A 17177-nucleotide genomic window follows, 5' to 3' on the forward strand; every position below is an offset into this window, starting at 1 on the left:
TTGGTATTGATTTTGGGAGTTTAGGTCCCAACAGTTTAGGAATTAGGGGCCAAAAAGGGACTCAAATAAGCATTTTTCTTGGTTTTCGCACCATAACTTTAGTATTTATATATAAGTAAATATAAATCTATGAAATTTAAACACAAGGTTTATGACCATAAAAGGAAGGTTGGTAATAATTTTGGGAGTTTTGGTCCCAACAGTTTAGGAATAAGGGGCCCAAAGGGTCCAAAATTAAACTTTGTTTGATTTCATCAAAATTGAATAATTGGGGTTCTTTGATATGCCGAATCTAACTGTGTATGTAGATTTTTAACTTTTGGTCCCGTTTTCAAATTGGTCTACATTAAGGTCCAAAGGGTCCAAAATTAAACTTCGTTTGATTTTGACAAAAAATTAATCGGTTGGGTTCTTTGATATGCTGAATCTAAAAATGTACTTAGATTCTTGATTATCGGCCCAGTTTTCAAGTTGGTCCAAATCAGGGTCCAAAATTAAACTTTGTTTGATTTCATCAAAAATTGAATAAATGGGGTTCTTTGAGATGCCAAATCTAACTGTGTATGTAGATTCCTCATTTTTGGTCTTGTTTTCAAATTGGTCTACATTAAAGTCCAAAGGGTCCAAAATTAAACTTAGTTTGATTTTAACAAAAATTGAAATCTTGGGGTTCTTTGATATGCTGAATCCAAACATGTACTTAGATTTTTTATTATGGGCCCAGTTTTTCAAGTTGGTTCAAATCTGGATCTCAAATTATTATATTAAGTATTGTGCAATAGCAAGTCTTTTCAATTGCACAGTATTGCGCAATGGCAATAAATATCTTATTGCAAAATATTGTGAAATAGCAATTTTGTTTTTAATTAGAGTTATCTTTCTTTGTCCAGAATAGTAAGCAAGAAATATCTAATTGTAAGAATTTTTTTATTTGGAGTTATCTTTCTTTGTCCAGAATCAACTTAAATCTTTGTTATATATACAATATACAATGTATATTCACTTTTTACTACCAACTGATAAATTAAAATAATCTTTACCATTCAGTGATAACAAGCAGTTTTTAGCTCACCTGGCCCGAAGGGCCAAGTGAGCTTTTCTCATCACTTGGCGTCCGGCGTCCGTCGTCGTCCGTCGTCCTGCGTCCGTCGTCGTTAACTTTTACAAAAATCTTCTCCTCTGAAACTGCTGGGCCAAATTAATCCAAACTTGGCCATAATCATCATTGGGGTATCTAGTTTAAAAATTGTGTCCGGTGACCCCGCCAACCAACCAAGATGGCCGCCACGGCTAAAAATAGAACATAGGGGTAAAATGCAGTTTTTGGCTTATAACTCAAAAACCAAAGCATTTAGAGCAAATCTGACTTGAGGTAAAAATGTTCATCGGGTCAAGATCTAACTGCCCTGAAATTTTCAGATGAATCGGACAACCTGTTGTTGGGTTGCTGCCCCTGAATTGGTAATTTTTTGGAAATTTTGCTGTTTTTTGTTATTATCTTGAATATTGTTATAGATAGAGATAAACTGTAAACAGCAATAATGTTCAGCAAAGTAAAATCTACAAATAAGTCAACATAACCAAAATGGTCAGTTGACCACTTTAGGAGTTATTGTCCTTTATAGTCAATTTTTAACCATTTTTCGTAAATCTTGGTAATCTTTTACAAAAATCTTCTCCTCTGAAACTGCTGGGCCAAATTAATCCAAACTTGGCCATAATCATCATTGGGGTATCTAGTTTAAAAATTGTGTCCGATGACCCCGCCAACCAACAAAGATGGCCGCCATGGCTAAAATTAGAACATAGGGGTAAAATGCAGTTTTTTGCTTATAACTCAAAAACCAAAGCATTTAGAGCAAATCTAACAGGGAGTAAAATTGTTAATCAGGTCAAGATCTATTTGCCATGAAATTTTCAGATGGATTGGACAAACTGCTGTTAGGTTGCTGCCCCTGAATTAGTCATTTTAAGGAAATTTTGCCGTTTTTTTGTTATTATCTTGAATATTATTATAGATAGAGATAAACTGTAAAGGGAAACAATGTACAGCAAAGTAACACCTAAAAATAAGTCAACATGACCTAAATGGTCAATTGACCCCATAAGGAGTTATTGCCCTTTATAGTCAATTTTTAACAATTTTCATAAAATTTGTAAATTTTAACTAACATTTTCCACTGAAGCTCTTAGGCCAAGTTCAATATAGATAGAATGATTGTAAGCAGCAATAATGTTCAGAAAAGTAAGATATACAAACACATCACCATCACCAAAACACAATTTTGTCATGAATTCAAATGCGTCCTTTGTTTAATATTCACATAGACCAAGGTGAGCGACACAGGCTCTTTGGAGCCTCTAGTTTTACATCTTAATATTTTATGATGTATTTAAATGAGTAGTAATTGTTGCAAACTCCATTAGAAATTTTAATTGAGATAAGTTTTGGAATAAAGGAAAGGGGGATGTGATTAAAAAAATTGGGTTCAATTTTCTCATTTGAAATTTCATAAATAAAAAGAAAATTTCTTCAAACATTTTTTTGAGAGGAATAATATTCAACAGCATAGTAAATTGCTCTAAGAGAAAACAAAAATTTTAATTTCATTAGAACACATTCATTCTGTGTCAGAAACCTATGCTGTGTCAACTATTTAATCACAATCCAAATTTAGAGCTGAATCCAGCTTGAATGTTGTGTCCATACTTGCCCCAACCGTTCAGGGTTCAACCTCTGCGGTCGTATAAAGCTACGCCCTGCGGAGCATCTGGTTTTTTTTAGAATTAAATTAAATTGAAAGATACACATATAAAGTGTTCTATGTTTTGGTGGGAAAGGAGAGATAATAGATCCAACATACACTTTGACATTTTAAAGATATACTTGTATTGGAAGATACACATAAGTGTTCCATTTTTTGGTGGGGAAGGGGAGATAATAGATCTGACACACACTTTGCCATTTAAAGATATACCTGTATTGAAAGATACACATTTATAAGTGTTCTATGTTTTGGTGGGAAAGGGGAGATAATAGATCTGACACACACTTTGCCATTTTAAAGATAAACTTATATTGAAAGATACACTTAAGTGTTCCATGTTTTGGTGGGAAAGGGGAGATAAAAGATCTGAAAACACTTTGCCATTTTAAAGATAAACTTATATTGGAAGAAACACATGTTCCCTGTTTTGGTGAGAAAGGGGGAGATAATAGATCTGACACACACTTTACCATTTTCAAGATAAACTTATATCAGAAGATGCACATAAGTGTTCCATGTTTTGGTGGGAAAGGGGATATAATAGATCCAACATACACTTTGCCATGTTAACGATAGACTTATATTAGAAGATGCACATAAGTGTTCCCTGTTTACCTTTTGACATTTTAAAGATACATAGATAGTTAGATGTATGTGTTATTGTAATATTTCAGGGTTAGCAAAAGAACATAAACAAAGAATAAAGCAATTATTGAAACATTTCATTCCTGATTTATTTTATACTGCTCGAGGAGAGCTGAGTGACGATGAGCGAGATGATGGTAAGTCTATAGAAATTATATATGTTACACAGGGGAACAGTTGTTTATGTTACACTGAGTCAGGGGAACAGTGATTTATGTTACACTGAGCCAGGGGAACAGTGATTAATGTTACACTGAGTCAGGGGAACAGTGATTAATGTTACACTGAGTCAGGGGAACAGTGATTTATGTTACACTGAGCCAGGGGAACAGTGATTAATGTTACACTGGGCCAGGGGAACAGTGATTAATGTTACACTGAGCCAGGGGAACAGTGATTAATGTTACACTGGGCCAGGGGAACAGTGATTTATGTTACACTGAGCCAGGGGAACAGTGATTTATGTTATACTGGGCCAGGGGAACAGTGATTTATATTATACTGAGCCAGGGGAACAGTGATTTTTGTCGAGCCTTCGACTTTAGTCGAAAAAGCGAGACTAAGCGATTCTACTTTCCGTCGTCGGCGGCGTCCACAAATATTCACTCTGTGGTTAAAGTTTTTGAAACTTTAATAACTTTCTTAAACTATACTGGATTTCTACCAAACTTGGACAGAAGCTTGTTTATGATCATAAGATAGTATCCAGAAGTAAATTTTGTAAAAATAAAATTCCATTTTTTCCGTATTTTACTTATAAATGGACTTAGTTTTTTCTGCGGGGAAACATTACATTCACTCTGTGGTTAAAGTTTTTAGAATTTTAATAACTTTCTTAAACTATCCTTGGTCTGAACCAAATTTTGACAGAAGCTTGTTTATGATCATAAGATAGTATCCAGAAGTAAATTTTGTAAAAAAAATAAATCCATTTTTTCCGTATTTTACTTTTAAATGGACTTAGTTTTTCTGCGGGGAAACATTACATTCACTCTGTGGTTAAAGTTTTTAAAATTTTAATAACTTTCTTAAACTATCCTGGGTTTGTACCAAACTTGGACAGAAGCTTATTTGTGACCATAAGAGAGTATCCAGAAGTAAATATTGTAAAAAGATAACTCCATTTTTTCTGTATTTTACTTTTAAATGGACTTAGATTTTCTTCCAGTTAACATTACATACAGTCGGCAGTTTAAGTTTTCAAACATTAATTAAATTCATTAACTATCCTAGATTTTTACCAAACTTGGACAGAAGCTTCTTACAATCAAAAGATAGTATCAAGAGGAATTTTTTTATTGATTTTTTTCCTCATTTTTTGTTGATAGATATAGGAAGATGTGGTGTGAGTGCCAATGAGACAACTCTCCATCCAAATAACAATTTAAAAATTAAACCATTATAGGTTAAAGTACGGCCTTCAACACGGAGCCTTGGCTCACACCGAACAACAAGCTATAAAGGGCCCCAAAATTACTAGTGTAAAACCATTCAAACGGGAAAACCAACGGTCTAATCTATATAAACAAAACGAGAAACGAGAAACACGTATATATTACATCAACAAACGACAACTGCTGTACATCAGATTCCTGACTTAGGAGCCTGCGATTTACAGCAAAAGTAGGCGAGACACTGGGTTCTGCGGAACCCTTACAAATTTTTATTACACTGAGCCAGGACACTGCGCTAGGGGAACACAGTACAGTTGAAAGGTACTAAGAGCTGTTCCTGAAAATATAATGTCCCCCACCCCTAAGTCTGTTGATAGAAATTATTAAGAGCACACCAACCAGAAGCATTTAATCTCTATATTTTTCATATTTGTCTATAAAATAAAAAAAATATTAGACCAAATAAAGATTTACTAGTCTAGGGCATCTGTCTTATGGCTAATGTTGGAGACGGATTGAAGACAAGCTTCAACCAAGCCCTGTTGTTAAAACGCTGAAATCTGATGCAAATATAAAAAAATGTTTTGTTTTTGTAGAAGATGGTAGCGATGAAGAAAAAGAAGATAGCAAAGACAAAGTGAAAGTAGAAAAAGAAGATAAAGTGAAAGTAGAAAATGAAAGTAAAGAAGAAGATAAAGAAAATGTCCCTGTTAAGGAAGAGTCCATGGACGTTGATGCAGATTTAAAGAAAGAAGAGGATTTGTTAAAGGACGAGGCACCAATGGTTAATGGAGATATTAATAATGAAGATTCAGATATGGATGATGTAAGCGTTATTTCCCTTGGAAAATATTTTAGATAGAAATTAAGTGTATGTCTGCCTATGCAAGGTTTGAAGTTTTTCTCCAATGATAGAGTTAACAGAATTATTGTGATGAATATATCTTTTCTACCTACAATTTTATAGTCAAATGGAAATTAACTCATTTCAAAATATTATGCTACTATATTGCTTTGCATAATATAATGGTGATAATGCAACAGTGTTTGAGTTTAAGTTTGTTATGAAATTATTGTGATGTTTTTATTATGCCCCACCTACGATAGTAGAGGGGCATTATGTTTTCTGGTCTGTGCCTCCATCTGTCTGATCGTCCTTCCATTTGTCCCGCTTCAGGTTAAAGTTTTTGGTCAAGGTAGTTTTTGATGAAGTTGAAACCAATCAACTTGAAACTTAGTACACATGGTCCCCATGATATGATCTTTCTAATTTTAATGTCAAATTAAAATTTTAACCTCAATTTCACGGTCCACTGAACATCGAAAATGATAGTGCGAAGTTCATGTTAAAGTTTGGTTAAAGTTTTTGGTCAAGGTAGTTTTTGATGAACTTGAAGTCACATCAACTTGAAACTTAGTACACATGTTCCCTATGATATGATCTTTCTAATTTTAATTCCAAATTAAAGTTTTGACCCCAATTTCACGGTCCACTGAACATGGAAAATGATAGTGCGAGTGGGGCATCCATGTACTTTGGACACATTCTTGTTTTTGTCAAAAAGGCAACAGGGTTATAAGCCCAATAATGTAAAAAAAAAATTATATGAATTAAAGAGGATTTTCAACAATATCAAAAACATTAAAATCGCATTTTAGTCCAAAATGACAAAATAGCAATAAATGCTCGCCATTATTTCTGAATTACAGTATAAACATATTTATATTTTACAGGATGACGTGTACACATTGATGCATATAAACAATAACTGGTACTTATTTTTCCGACTACACCATATATTGTGTGACAGGCTATACAAGATATACTCCTATTCAAATAGAATTGCTGCAGAGGAAGCACTTTGTCGGAAAGATCGAAAAGAATCAACAGCTATAGCCCTCAGACTAAAGGCCCCAAGTAAGTCTTCATACACCTAGATCACTTAAACTACACACAATAATTTTAACACTTTGATTAAAGTCCTCTTATTCTAGAAACATAAAAAATTACATAAGAACTAGGAGCTTTCATAGAACAGATTATGAATGTACAATAGAAAAACATCGAAATTCAGACAAGACATATGATAATAAGGAAACAGTAGAAGCTGTCATAGAACAGAGTTTCTAGTGAGATTAAAATAGTCTCAATATTTATGTCTAATTATATTTGTTTAACCTATTCCATTTAAAGAGTGGAAAGGAAGTGCTATATTTTGACATTTTGTAGGTCATTTGTGGCTGTATGTCCATTTGAACTATTCAAAACTGTGGCCAAGTGGTTTATGTAGTTCTGCTACTGTAATCACTAACCAACACTGAGGTTGTGAGTTCAAACCTCGCTAGATGGGTGCACTAGACTCCAATCTTAAATGACTTGAATTGTTAGTTTTCCTATGGAAGGTCATGGTTGTCCTATGGAAGGTCATGGTTTCCTCCGGACACTTCGGCTTACTCCACCAATAAAAACTAGCTGCCACGAAATAGCCCTAAAGTAGCTCTTAAAAGTGGCGTTAAAACGCTAACGATCAATCAATCTATCCAAAACAACTCCCAAGAAATTATATATGATGTGCCAAGACTTTTCAACTCTTTCATGGCCTTTTTTAAAAAAATAGCCCTTAAGAAAGTACTAAACCAATATGAATAAAAAATAACCATTTGTTATATGTATACTGTGGATTCATTATTTTTCTTTGGATACTAATTTTTGTGGCTTTTGTGGATACAGTATAAACCAAGAAATTAAATGTTCAACGAATGACAAATTTTCTTAAGGCTTGTATGAGACTTCAGCAAAACCACGAAATTGAATATCCACGAGCATGTAAGTTTTCTGTCTTCCACAAAAATTGGTACTTAACTAAAATTGATGTATCCACAGAATGTATCATGTATGTTGTGTGTTTGTAGGTGAAGTAGAACCTGATGAATATTACTCATACTTCCTGGAAATGGTCAAAAGTTTACTGGACGGGAACATGGAACCGACTCAATACGAGGACCAGTTACGTGAGATGTACGGGATCCATGCCTACATAGCATTTACTATGGATAAACTGGTCCAGAACCTAGTCAGACAGGTAATTAGTAGGGGTTAATATGACAACATTTAAACATTATGTACAATGACCCATATACCACTTACAAACCACTATAACATATTATTTGTCTGCATACCACTGAATCAATGTTATTGCCCCACAAGGGCCCCATAGTTCTTTGAAAGAATGTTATTTCATATCAGATGTTCATCCAGTGCATTCCTGCTGGCTGTGAGACCCAATTCATTAAAACTCCACTAAAATGATGTTTATATTGCCCTGCGATGAGGTTGAGAAAGCCCTATAGTTTTCACTTTGTGTGTCCATCAATAATGTTTGACAACTCATTAAAAGAAAACACTAATGTTTGAAATTTTACACAGGTTTCCATTTAATTTGTTTGTAAAAATTGACAAATTCATTTAGAATAAAAAAAAAGTTTTCAAAGAAAATTTACTGATCAACAAAAAAAGGTCTTGTTAGAAAATTACAATTTTGAGAAACATTTTATTTTCTATTTAGGATTTTGATGAAACTGATGCATTAGTTAAATATGCTAGAAAATTGTTCAATTTCATGTGTCAAAAATTGGTGAAACAGAACTTTAAAAAAGGCTGCTGCCTTTCACTTTTAAACTGTCCAATTACACAAGATCTTTTTACATTTAGGTACAAAATATGGTCTGTGAAGACACAAGCTGTAAAATCCATAGCATGTTCCAAGATGAGAGGAAGAATCGTGCCACCGGTGGCCGTGTAGCCACATACCACCAACGTTCCAATGCTGAATTAGCCTATCAGAAAGCTACAGAGCATTTACTGACAGATGAGAACTGCTTTAAGGCCATGCTGGTATAAATATTGCATAAATTACAGCGTTCCTCTTATATAAAAAAAGGCTTGTTAAATCTTATTGGTAGTGTAAAAAAAAATTCAAATAAAAGTAGGCTTTTTGGGGCAGATTTTTCCTTTTGACTTATCACATGAATCACCACAAGTTTTTGGGGAAGACGGCTTCAAGCCGTCAATCCCCAATGGGGTTGACCAGAGTGACATTCCCTCACATCATTCATTTTGTTTTTATAGTGTGGAAAACCCCCCAACAAATCTTACTGAGAATAATGAGATGGGGAGACACAAATGAATAAATTGACTTTAAACACTTTTTTACACATTTCCCTTCTGTTTCTCTCGAAATTATCGTATAATGAGCTCTCCTTTACACTATTTACGTTTCTTTTACAATCCGGAAAAATCAGTATGACCAGATATTCTAAATATATCCAACCTACATTATATTTTATAGTGACGTCATTGTTGGAATGCCACACTACGCATAAGCAGGGATATCCTTCACTGGTTATTTAAATCATTCTCAAAGATTGTGCACTTATAAGGCCACACTTAAAAATATTTTGGTTTGCCCAAACCCTACCCAAAGGTTGAGACAGTGGGTAGGTAGGTAGGCATTTTCTTTTTCTTTTCAAAAAAAGAAATTGAAGTATCAGATGTTTATTAGTCTTCATGCCTATTTGATTAAAAAAAAACTTTTTCAAATCAGGACAATAAAAGAATTTGAGTAGGCAGCTTTTTTCTGGGTAGGTAGCGTTTGGGCAAACAAACCTATTATTTATTATGGCCTAAAAAAATAGTATTTGTTGAATTTAAACATAATGATGTTTGCTGTAGATGATTCAAACATCAACATGCAATACTTTAATTTGTAGGTCAACAACTTTCAAAGTAAACAGGAAGTCCAAGGGGCTACATGAAATCGGGGAGAGAAACGATCTTTTCCATTTTTTTCTGTAAAACTCTGTTTTGAGAATCTTCCTGAAATTCAGGAGCACCTCAATTTATGACCTAATTATCCACTAAAATAAACACTTAAAATGTGACATTTAGTATATGATAAGTTGTCTTCCATTAAAACTAAATTTTGTGTACGAACATAATCATTGTAATAGTTACAAAAAAAATTACAAATGTTGCATTTTGTAGTTTAAACCCGCTGCTGGATAACTCGGACTCAAACAAAATCGGCCTATAACAAAATTGGACTATAACAAACTCGGCCTACCATTATTTATATGCAGAAATATATTAAACAAACTCGGACTACGATTAGTAGATTGTTTTTTTTTACTTTAATAAAAATAATAATATTTATATATTAAAATTATATACGAATTTATGAGATTATAATAAATATTTTTGAAGAAAAAAAACAATATATAGAAATGTATTAAATATTTGTTATATGAGTTGAATTTGATATGTTTAAATGAGGATAATTAACTTCTATTTGAACATGTTGAAATATTGTGATTTATTATGTGTATTGACAAAAGATATTTTAATGATTGGCGAGTGTTCATGTTTTTATTGTGTTTAATCTTTGGTTTTTATGATTAGTATATAAACAAACTTTGTCAATCAAATTTCTCTTTGACAAATGCCAAGTATACTCTTTAACAGGGTAACCATAAAAATCTCTGGTAGCATGATTAAGGGAATCCTGGTCACATGAATAAAAAAATGGATCCTGGTGTAGTCTGAATGAAGTCTTGCAAGTTAACATAAACACAAAGTCGATTAAAAGTTCAATACTGTATTATTCAAAATCCAAAGTACATGTAACAGAAATACAAGTTTACAACATCTTAAAACTGCAGGCTCAACAATACAATGACATAATCCTTAATCTCCTCTGTGTAAATCCATCTCTCAAGAATCTCTACGGTCCCCATCTCGGTTCTGGAAATTCTAGTAGACGATTTTTAAACATCGGGGATCTGCCTCTTCCACGCCATCTATCACGATTATATAACCGCCCTTGGGATTCTATACCGTTATCCCGTAGGTAATTATCAGGAACATTATTTCTGTCGGCATTTTCTCTACGTGTTCCTTCTGCTTCTGTAGTTACATCTTCATCACTATCCCAGTCTCCAACTTCAAATATCGGCCGCTGAACTGGTTTGAAATGCTTGCTAACGAGATCATTCTCTCCAAGACAAGACATATTTAGTTGGATGACTAGTTCCCAATTTCATGTAATAACAGGTAGTGGGTGATTAAATAGGTGTCAACAGAACAGGTGCCAGTTGTTTGTTTAACTTATGGTGATTAAAAAGGTGTCAACGATACACGTGTTATGATGTCATAATCAATTAAGATATGCATATAATAAAAATTTATTCTGAGAGGGACATTATTACAAATAATAATAAATCAGTGGTGAATTTTCAATATTAAAAAGAAGTTTTTTTGTACTTTTATTTGTATATATAAAAAATGTTCAAAATAAATTATCTAATTAATTGTAGATAAAAATTCATTTCAAATTAAGATTTGAAAATTAATTTCCAATAACAACAACAACCAACATTATACTTATATTCTTCTAGTAGTCTGAGTTTGGTATAGTCCGAATTTGTTATAGTCCGATTTTGGGAGGCCGGTTATGTTATAGGCCGAGTTTGTTATAGGCCGAGATATCATGGATTCTTTAAACCTATTTATTCATAAATTTTACAAATATTTCAAAATGTAGGATTTGGAAACAAGCTTCACACAGTTTACATCAATCATATTGTTATTTTTATTAGTACCTGTATCCCTGTGATGAGAGATTTAACTGGGAACTTTATCAATGGAAATTTAAAACTGAATAGATTTTTCAGTCCTAACTTTCTTAAGAAAAAAAGTAAAAATCTTAAGAGTACTGTCACAAAAAATGGAAAATGGACCTAGCCTGCAGTTCAGTCGTACACTATTAAGATTTCAAAAATAATTGTAGTTGTTGTTAAATGACAGAATTCAACTAGTTGAATTTTAGATAATTAACTATCAACTTTAATTGAATGTTTAGATTTAGAAGATGCAGATCTCTTCCATTGGTCTAAATTGAATCCTAAACTAAAGAAACGAAATTACATTAAACAACAATTGATTCCAATAGTGTCAACCTTCCACAATGAGACAACAACCCGACCATAGAACAGACAACAGCAGAAGGTCACCAATAGGTCTTCAATGTAGTGAGAAATTCCCGCACCCGGAGGCGTACTCCAGCTGGCCCCTATATAAATATATATACTAGTTCAGTGATAATGAACGCCATACTAAACTCCAAATTATACACAAGAAACAAAAGTTAAAAGTAATACAAGACCAGAGGCTCCTGACTTGGGACAGGGGCAAAAATGCGGTGGGGTTAAACATGTTTATGAGATCTCAACCCCCCCCCCCCCCCCCTATACCTGTAGCCAATGTAGAAAAGTAAACACATAACAATACTCACATTAAAGTTAAGTTCAAGAGAAGTCCGAGTCTGATGTAAGAAGATGTAACAAAAGAAACTAAACAAAATGACAAATATACATAAATAACAACAGACTACTAGCAGTTTACTGACATGCCAGCTCCAGACTTCAATTATACTGATTGAAGGATTATGTCTTCATCTTAAAGTATGACTTCCAATCAGTATTAATATGGTATCCTTTTGATAGCTAATTCATTTTTTTTTTATTTCAGTTTAAACGTGACTGTAAATTAACGTTAGAGTTATTGGACACTGAGCATGAGCAGTCAGATGATCCTGTCGAGGTCGAGCGATGGTCAGAGTACGTAGAGAAATACGTGGCTAACGATGACACGGTGTCGGAGGATCTAAAAGATCAACTTGCCAGAAAACCTGTGTTCTTACCAAGGTATTTACTAACGTCAATTCTTTATTTTACTGATACAATTTGGATTTTTAGCCAGATAATTTATGTGAATAAAGGAAGAAGTGAGACAAATTACACAAAAAAAATCTTAGAAGTAAACAGTAATGGCTTTTATATAAAATTGATATTTCCAATTAAGTAACCCAACCATTTGGCCTATGATATTACTTTATTTTCAACCATTAATCAAACCATAATAAAATAATTTAGAGAGCAACACAAGAACACCATATAAGTTGAAATATTCTGGAGAGCATGAAAAAAAAGAGTTCAGAAGTATCAGTTGTAATTAATTTTAGTTATTGTGAATTTTCTGTTATAACTTGTTCAACAAAGATTTTGTTGATTTTTTAGGGTAAAGGTCAACCACATATTTATGCAAATTTTCAATTAGGCTTTATTTCTGAAATAGTGAAAACATAAAAAAAAAAAATATCGTGAATACCATTTGTCCTCATTCAAATAAAAGTGGTAACTACATCTATAAATGAATCCAAAGTATTCAGTTGAAAAAATGTGTACATGCATGTGTATCTGCTCTTTGGTCGGGTTGTTGTCTCTTTAGCATGTTCCCCATTTCCATACTCAATTTTATGCCAAAAAAATATTTTATATTTGGTAAATCTAAATGACTTTCTTTAATATAGTGTTTATTTGATCCTTTTAACATTTTATAGAAATGTTCGACAATGGCGACAACGGAACAAGAATGAGAAAAGAAAAGATGAAGAAGAACAGGAAGATGGTGGCTCCACCTCTCCGAAAGCAAATACTGATGACATGGACATTATGGACAATACCGAGTGTAAATTTAATGTCAACTCGTTTAAAATTGTCTACGTTGTCAACAGTGAATACTACCTCTATAAACGTACAGCTCTAACTAAAGCCAGAGAGGTGAGTAGATGTACATACTAGAGAAATGAATACCTTTGTACTTTTGTACCCTGTGGTTCATTTCAAACAAATCTTACATTAGTCATGAACAGTTTAATGTCATTAAAAAAAAAGCACATCATTGCACATAAGCAAAAATGAAAGACGAGAATACAAAAATTTATAATAGAACAATAGCACAATGACGGATGGTTTAGGTACAGAGCCACGTTACATGTATAAAAAAAAACACACCATAAGGCATATTAGCAAAAAAGGAAGACAAAAATACAGAAATTATATTAGAACAATAACACAATGATGGGATGTACAAGTACAGAGCCAGGCTAAATGGAAACCACCAAAAACAGACTAAACAGTAAAAGTAATATTCATAAAGACAAATAAAAGAATTCTATAACACTAAGACTACTAAAAATACTAAAACATCTCTAAAACTTACTTAATTATTTATTTTAGTCACACAAGAGAGTGTCATTAAAGATGCATGAAAAGTTTGAAAACCTAGTGTCTAAGTGGCGAGAAGAAAACGTTACCGAAGACATGATGGAAAATAGCGAGCAATGGATTATGGGAGAAACGGGTGATGTCAGACCTAGTGAGACCACAAAACATCTAATATCAGACCCCGACCGATCTCCTTACTACGATTATCATAAATACAGAGCTGTATTCTTTAAAGAATCAGAAACTGATGAATAAATGTGTCTTCTTAACTTATGAGTTGGTTCAGTTACAACATCGGGGTATACTTAAGATTGTGTTATTGCCTGAAATACTTTTTACAAAGGACTATTCCATTAAACTTACAGTGGGAGGGAAGGATAAAGTTTGATATTTCACAACATGGATAGGGGATTATTTAGGGTTGGATGTCAAATTTATGTTTTCAAAATTATTTATAAGTAAAGTTTGTTTGTTCCTTGTTTTAGTTTTTTTTTTGGGAGAGGGAGGGGGAGATCTGAAGTCCCTTCCTACACATTGCAATGGAATAGTCATGACAATGAAAGAGATATCAACTTTTTTTATTTACAATTTGGTAGATATACTGAATTGTTTACTTTTTACCTCAAACAGAAGGAAATGTTCTGAATTGCCTTCACAAATTTGTTAACTTGTTAAAATAAAAAATTATATGCCTGAACTCATGTAAACTTAGAACACAAATAAAGAGACATTTTTAGGATTTTGAATTACACTGCCAGCTTAACAAACATTAATTTCGTTAAAAATAAGAAATCGTTCATATTGTGTTTAAATTAGTTTGATACAGAAATAAATGATGACTTCAGCTGTTCAAAAGTATAAGTTCATGTAGATATGGAGAGATAACTGTATTTTAAATATTAAACTGCATTATATATAACTACCAGCATTCAATAAATATATGCATTGATATGGGTAACATACTGCTGTACCATACACATGTCCTCTGATTTAGATAAAGTATTGTATGGGTTTGTTCAGAGTTAGAAGGATAACAAACTTTGCAGGCTATATATGATTTGAAGACCATGTAATATATATTTACAGAGCTAATGTCACTGCCAAATCTCTGATCACATGACTGATAAAATGGCTGCAATCTCTTAAATATCATGTTTGTTTTAGGAAAACTTTGTTGATGATATCATAATAATCTTCTGTTTGTCCCAAATAACTGGTAAATGTATTAATGTTTCAATATAAACCACCTGAAGTTCTACAGCCAATTTATGCTTAATACAATTGTTTGGAATTTTTATATCATCACTACAACTATTGTTTGACTTATGAAGTCTGTAACACTTCATCCAAAAAGACAAGCTAATAAATAGAATTAATTTTCAGTAACTGACTTTATTTTTTAAATGATTCTAATTATTCCTTCCTGGCATGCTAAACTAACACAAAAACAGTAAATGAAAATTAAAAATGGACCGGTCAGTAAAGATGACATTAATCTGGTTAAATATTACTGAAGACTGGTCAGTAATGAAAGGATGACCATTTATTTTGGTCTGAATATTGACTATTGTGGATTGATTTATTTCTGTGGTTATCAATTTTTGAATATTCCTGGATATTTGATTCTGTAGTTTTATCAATCTCTGTATACAAAGCCTATTGAAAATATGATATTCGTTGAACATTTGAATTCGTGGTTCACCTGTGTCATGAAACCCACTAAATTTTATCCAACAAATGAATCAACAGTACTTTAAAAAAGAGTCAAGACATATGACCATTTTTATTGGTCGTACTATCGTCTGAAGTCAGAACATTATGTAATTGTATGTAAATAATGTGTGATAAATTGTAATATTAAACCAGTCAATAATGTAAATAATTGACCAATGAAATGTGTTTATTTATGTTAGATAGACCAATGAAATGTGTTTATTAGATAGACATAGTACATACCAGTTTTTTTACATACAATCATCTTATCATTAATATCAAATTAAAAAACAATTACAATGTACAATTTGATTTATTTATAATATAGATATAGGAAGATGTGGTGTGAGTGCCAATGAGACAACTCTACATCCAAATAACAATTTAAAAATAAGTAAACCATTATAGGTCAATGTACAGCCTTCAACACGGAGCCTTGGCTCATACCGAACAACAAGCTATGAAGGGCCCTCAAAATTACTAGTGTAAAACCATTCAAACGGGAAAACCATTGGTCTTTCCCTCATAATGTATAAGTGCTTGACTGTAATTTTGTTGGTACCATCAATCTGTTTCAATTAACATTTTGTCAAGGAAATACTAGGACTGAAAAAAATTCCTAAAAGATGTATGAAATTGAGAATGGAAATGGGGAATGTGCCAAAGAGACAATAACCCGATCATAGAGCAGACAACAACAGAAAGTCACCAACAGGTCTTCAAGGCAACGAGAAATTACCGCACCTGGAGGCGTCCTTCAGCTGGCCCCTAAAACAAATATATACTAGTTCAGTGATAATGAACGCCATACTAAACTCCAAATTGTACACAAAAAATGAGTGAATTTGACACTTCATAAGTCTGTTCTCGTGTACAGAGAGTGTCATGCAACAACTCTTTGAGGGGTTTGTATGTGGCCTGTTGCGAATCTAAATTTTCATCCCTATCCAATATACCATTGTTTTCCAGTGGCAGTCCAGATTTCCACGACCATCATTCAGGATGTCCTCTATTACAAGATCTACTTATTGTATTTATTGTTTACTTGTTCTCGTCCTGAACATGCATGACATAGTTGCCATTGGATATTAAGCAACCGACAATCAATCATAAGTCGGTTTCCCATTTCTTTTCTCAATTTATATTATAATTTAACAAAGAAGCATAAAAAAATTGAACTTTATAATAAAGTGAAGTCCTGTTCATGTAGTACCATTCTAGTATAAAGGTCCCCCTGATCTTAGATGTGATTACATAGTTTAACATGATGGAGCAACAGTCAAGATGCAACAGCAATGACCAAGCTACTCTTTAGTATTATTTTCTTATATGCACACTAAATGTCTAATTGTCTCATGTGTGATGCATTATGGGGGATACAGAATTCATCTTTTCAATCTTGTTCTATTTTACAATTAAACTGAAAATAAAACTAACATGTATCCTCTACTCTATGCATGTCTTTTATATGTTTTATACATTTCTTCATGTATATTAAGATAAGGACATGTGCGAGGTATGATTGCCAATGATA

The 17177-nt window shown here is 32.8% G+C and overlaps 1 protein-coding gene across 2 annotated transcripts in view; it reads left to right on the forward strand.

Moving 5' to 3' along the window:
• LOC134718466 (paired amphipathic helix protein Sin3a-like) overlaps positions 1–15667 on the forward strand; it is a 42185-nt gene extending 26518 nt beyond the window's left edge. For both annotated transcript variants that reach the window (XM_063581005.1, XM_063581006.1), the window contains 8 exons: positions 3443–3550; positions 5404–5633; positions 6542–6725; positions 7721–7890; positions 8520–8702; positions 12393–12568; positions 13264–13483; positions 13943–15667. In XM_063581005.1, the coding sequence (XP_063437075.1) occupies positions 3443–3550; positions 5404–5633; positions 6542–6725; positions 7721–7890; positions 8520–8702; positions 12393–12568; positions 13264–13483; positions 13943–14185 (1514 nt within the window). In that variant the 3' untranslated portion in view covers positions 14186–15667. The remainder of the gene's footprint in view (positions 1–3442; positions 3551–5403; positions 5634–6541; positions 6726–7720; positions 7891–8519; positions 8703–12392; positions 12569–13263; positions 13484–13942) is intronic.
• Positions 15668–17177: the final 1510 nt, after the last annotated feature.

Source organism: Mytilus trossulus, chromosome 5 (genome assembly GCF_036588685.1).
Source record: "Mytilus trossulus isolate FHL-02 chromosome 5, PNRI_Mtr1.1.1.hap1, whole genome shotgun sequence".
Classification (NCBI taxonomy): domain Eukaryota; kingdom Metazoa; phylum Mollusca; class Bivalvia; order Mytilida; family Mytilidae; genus Mytilus; species Mytilus trossulus.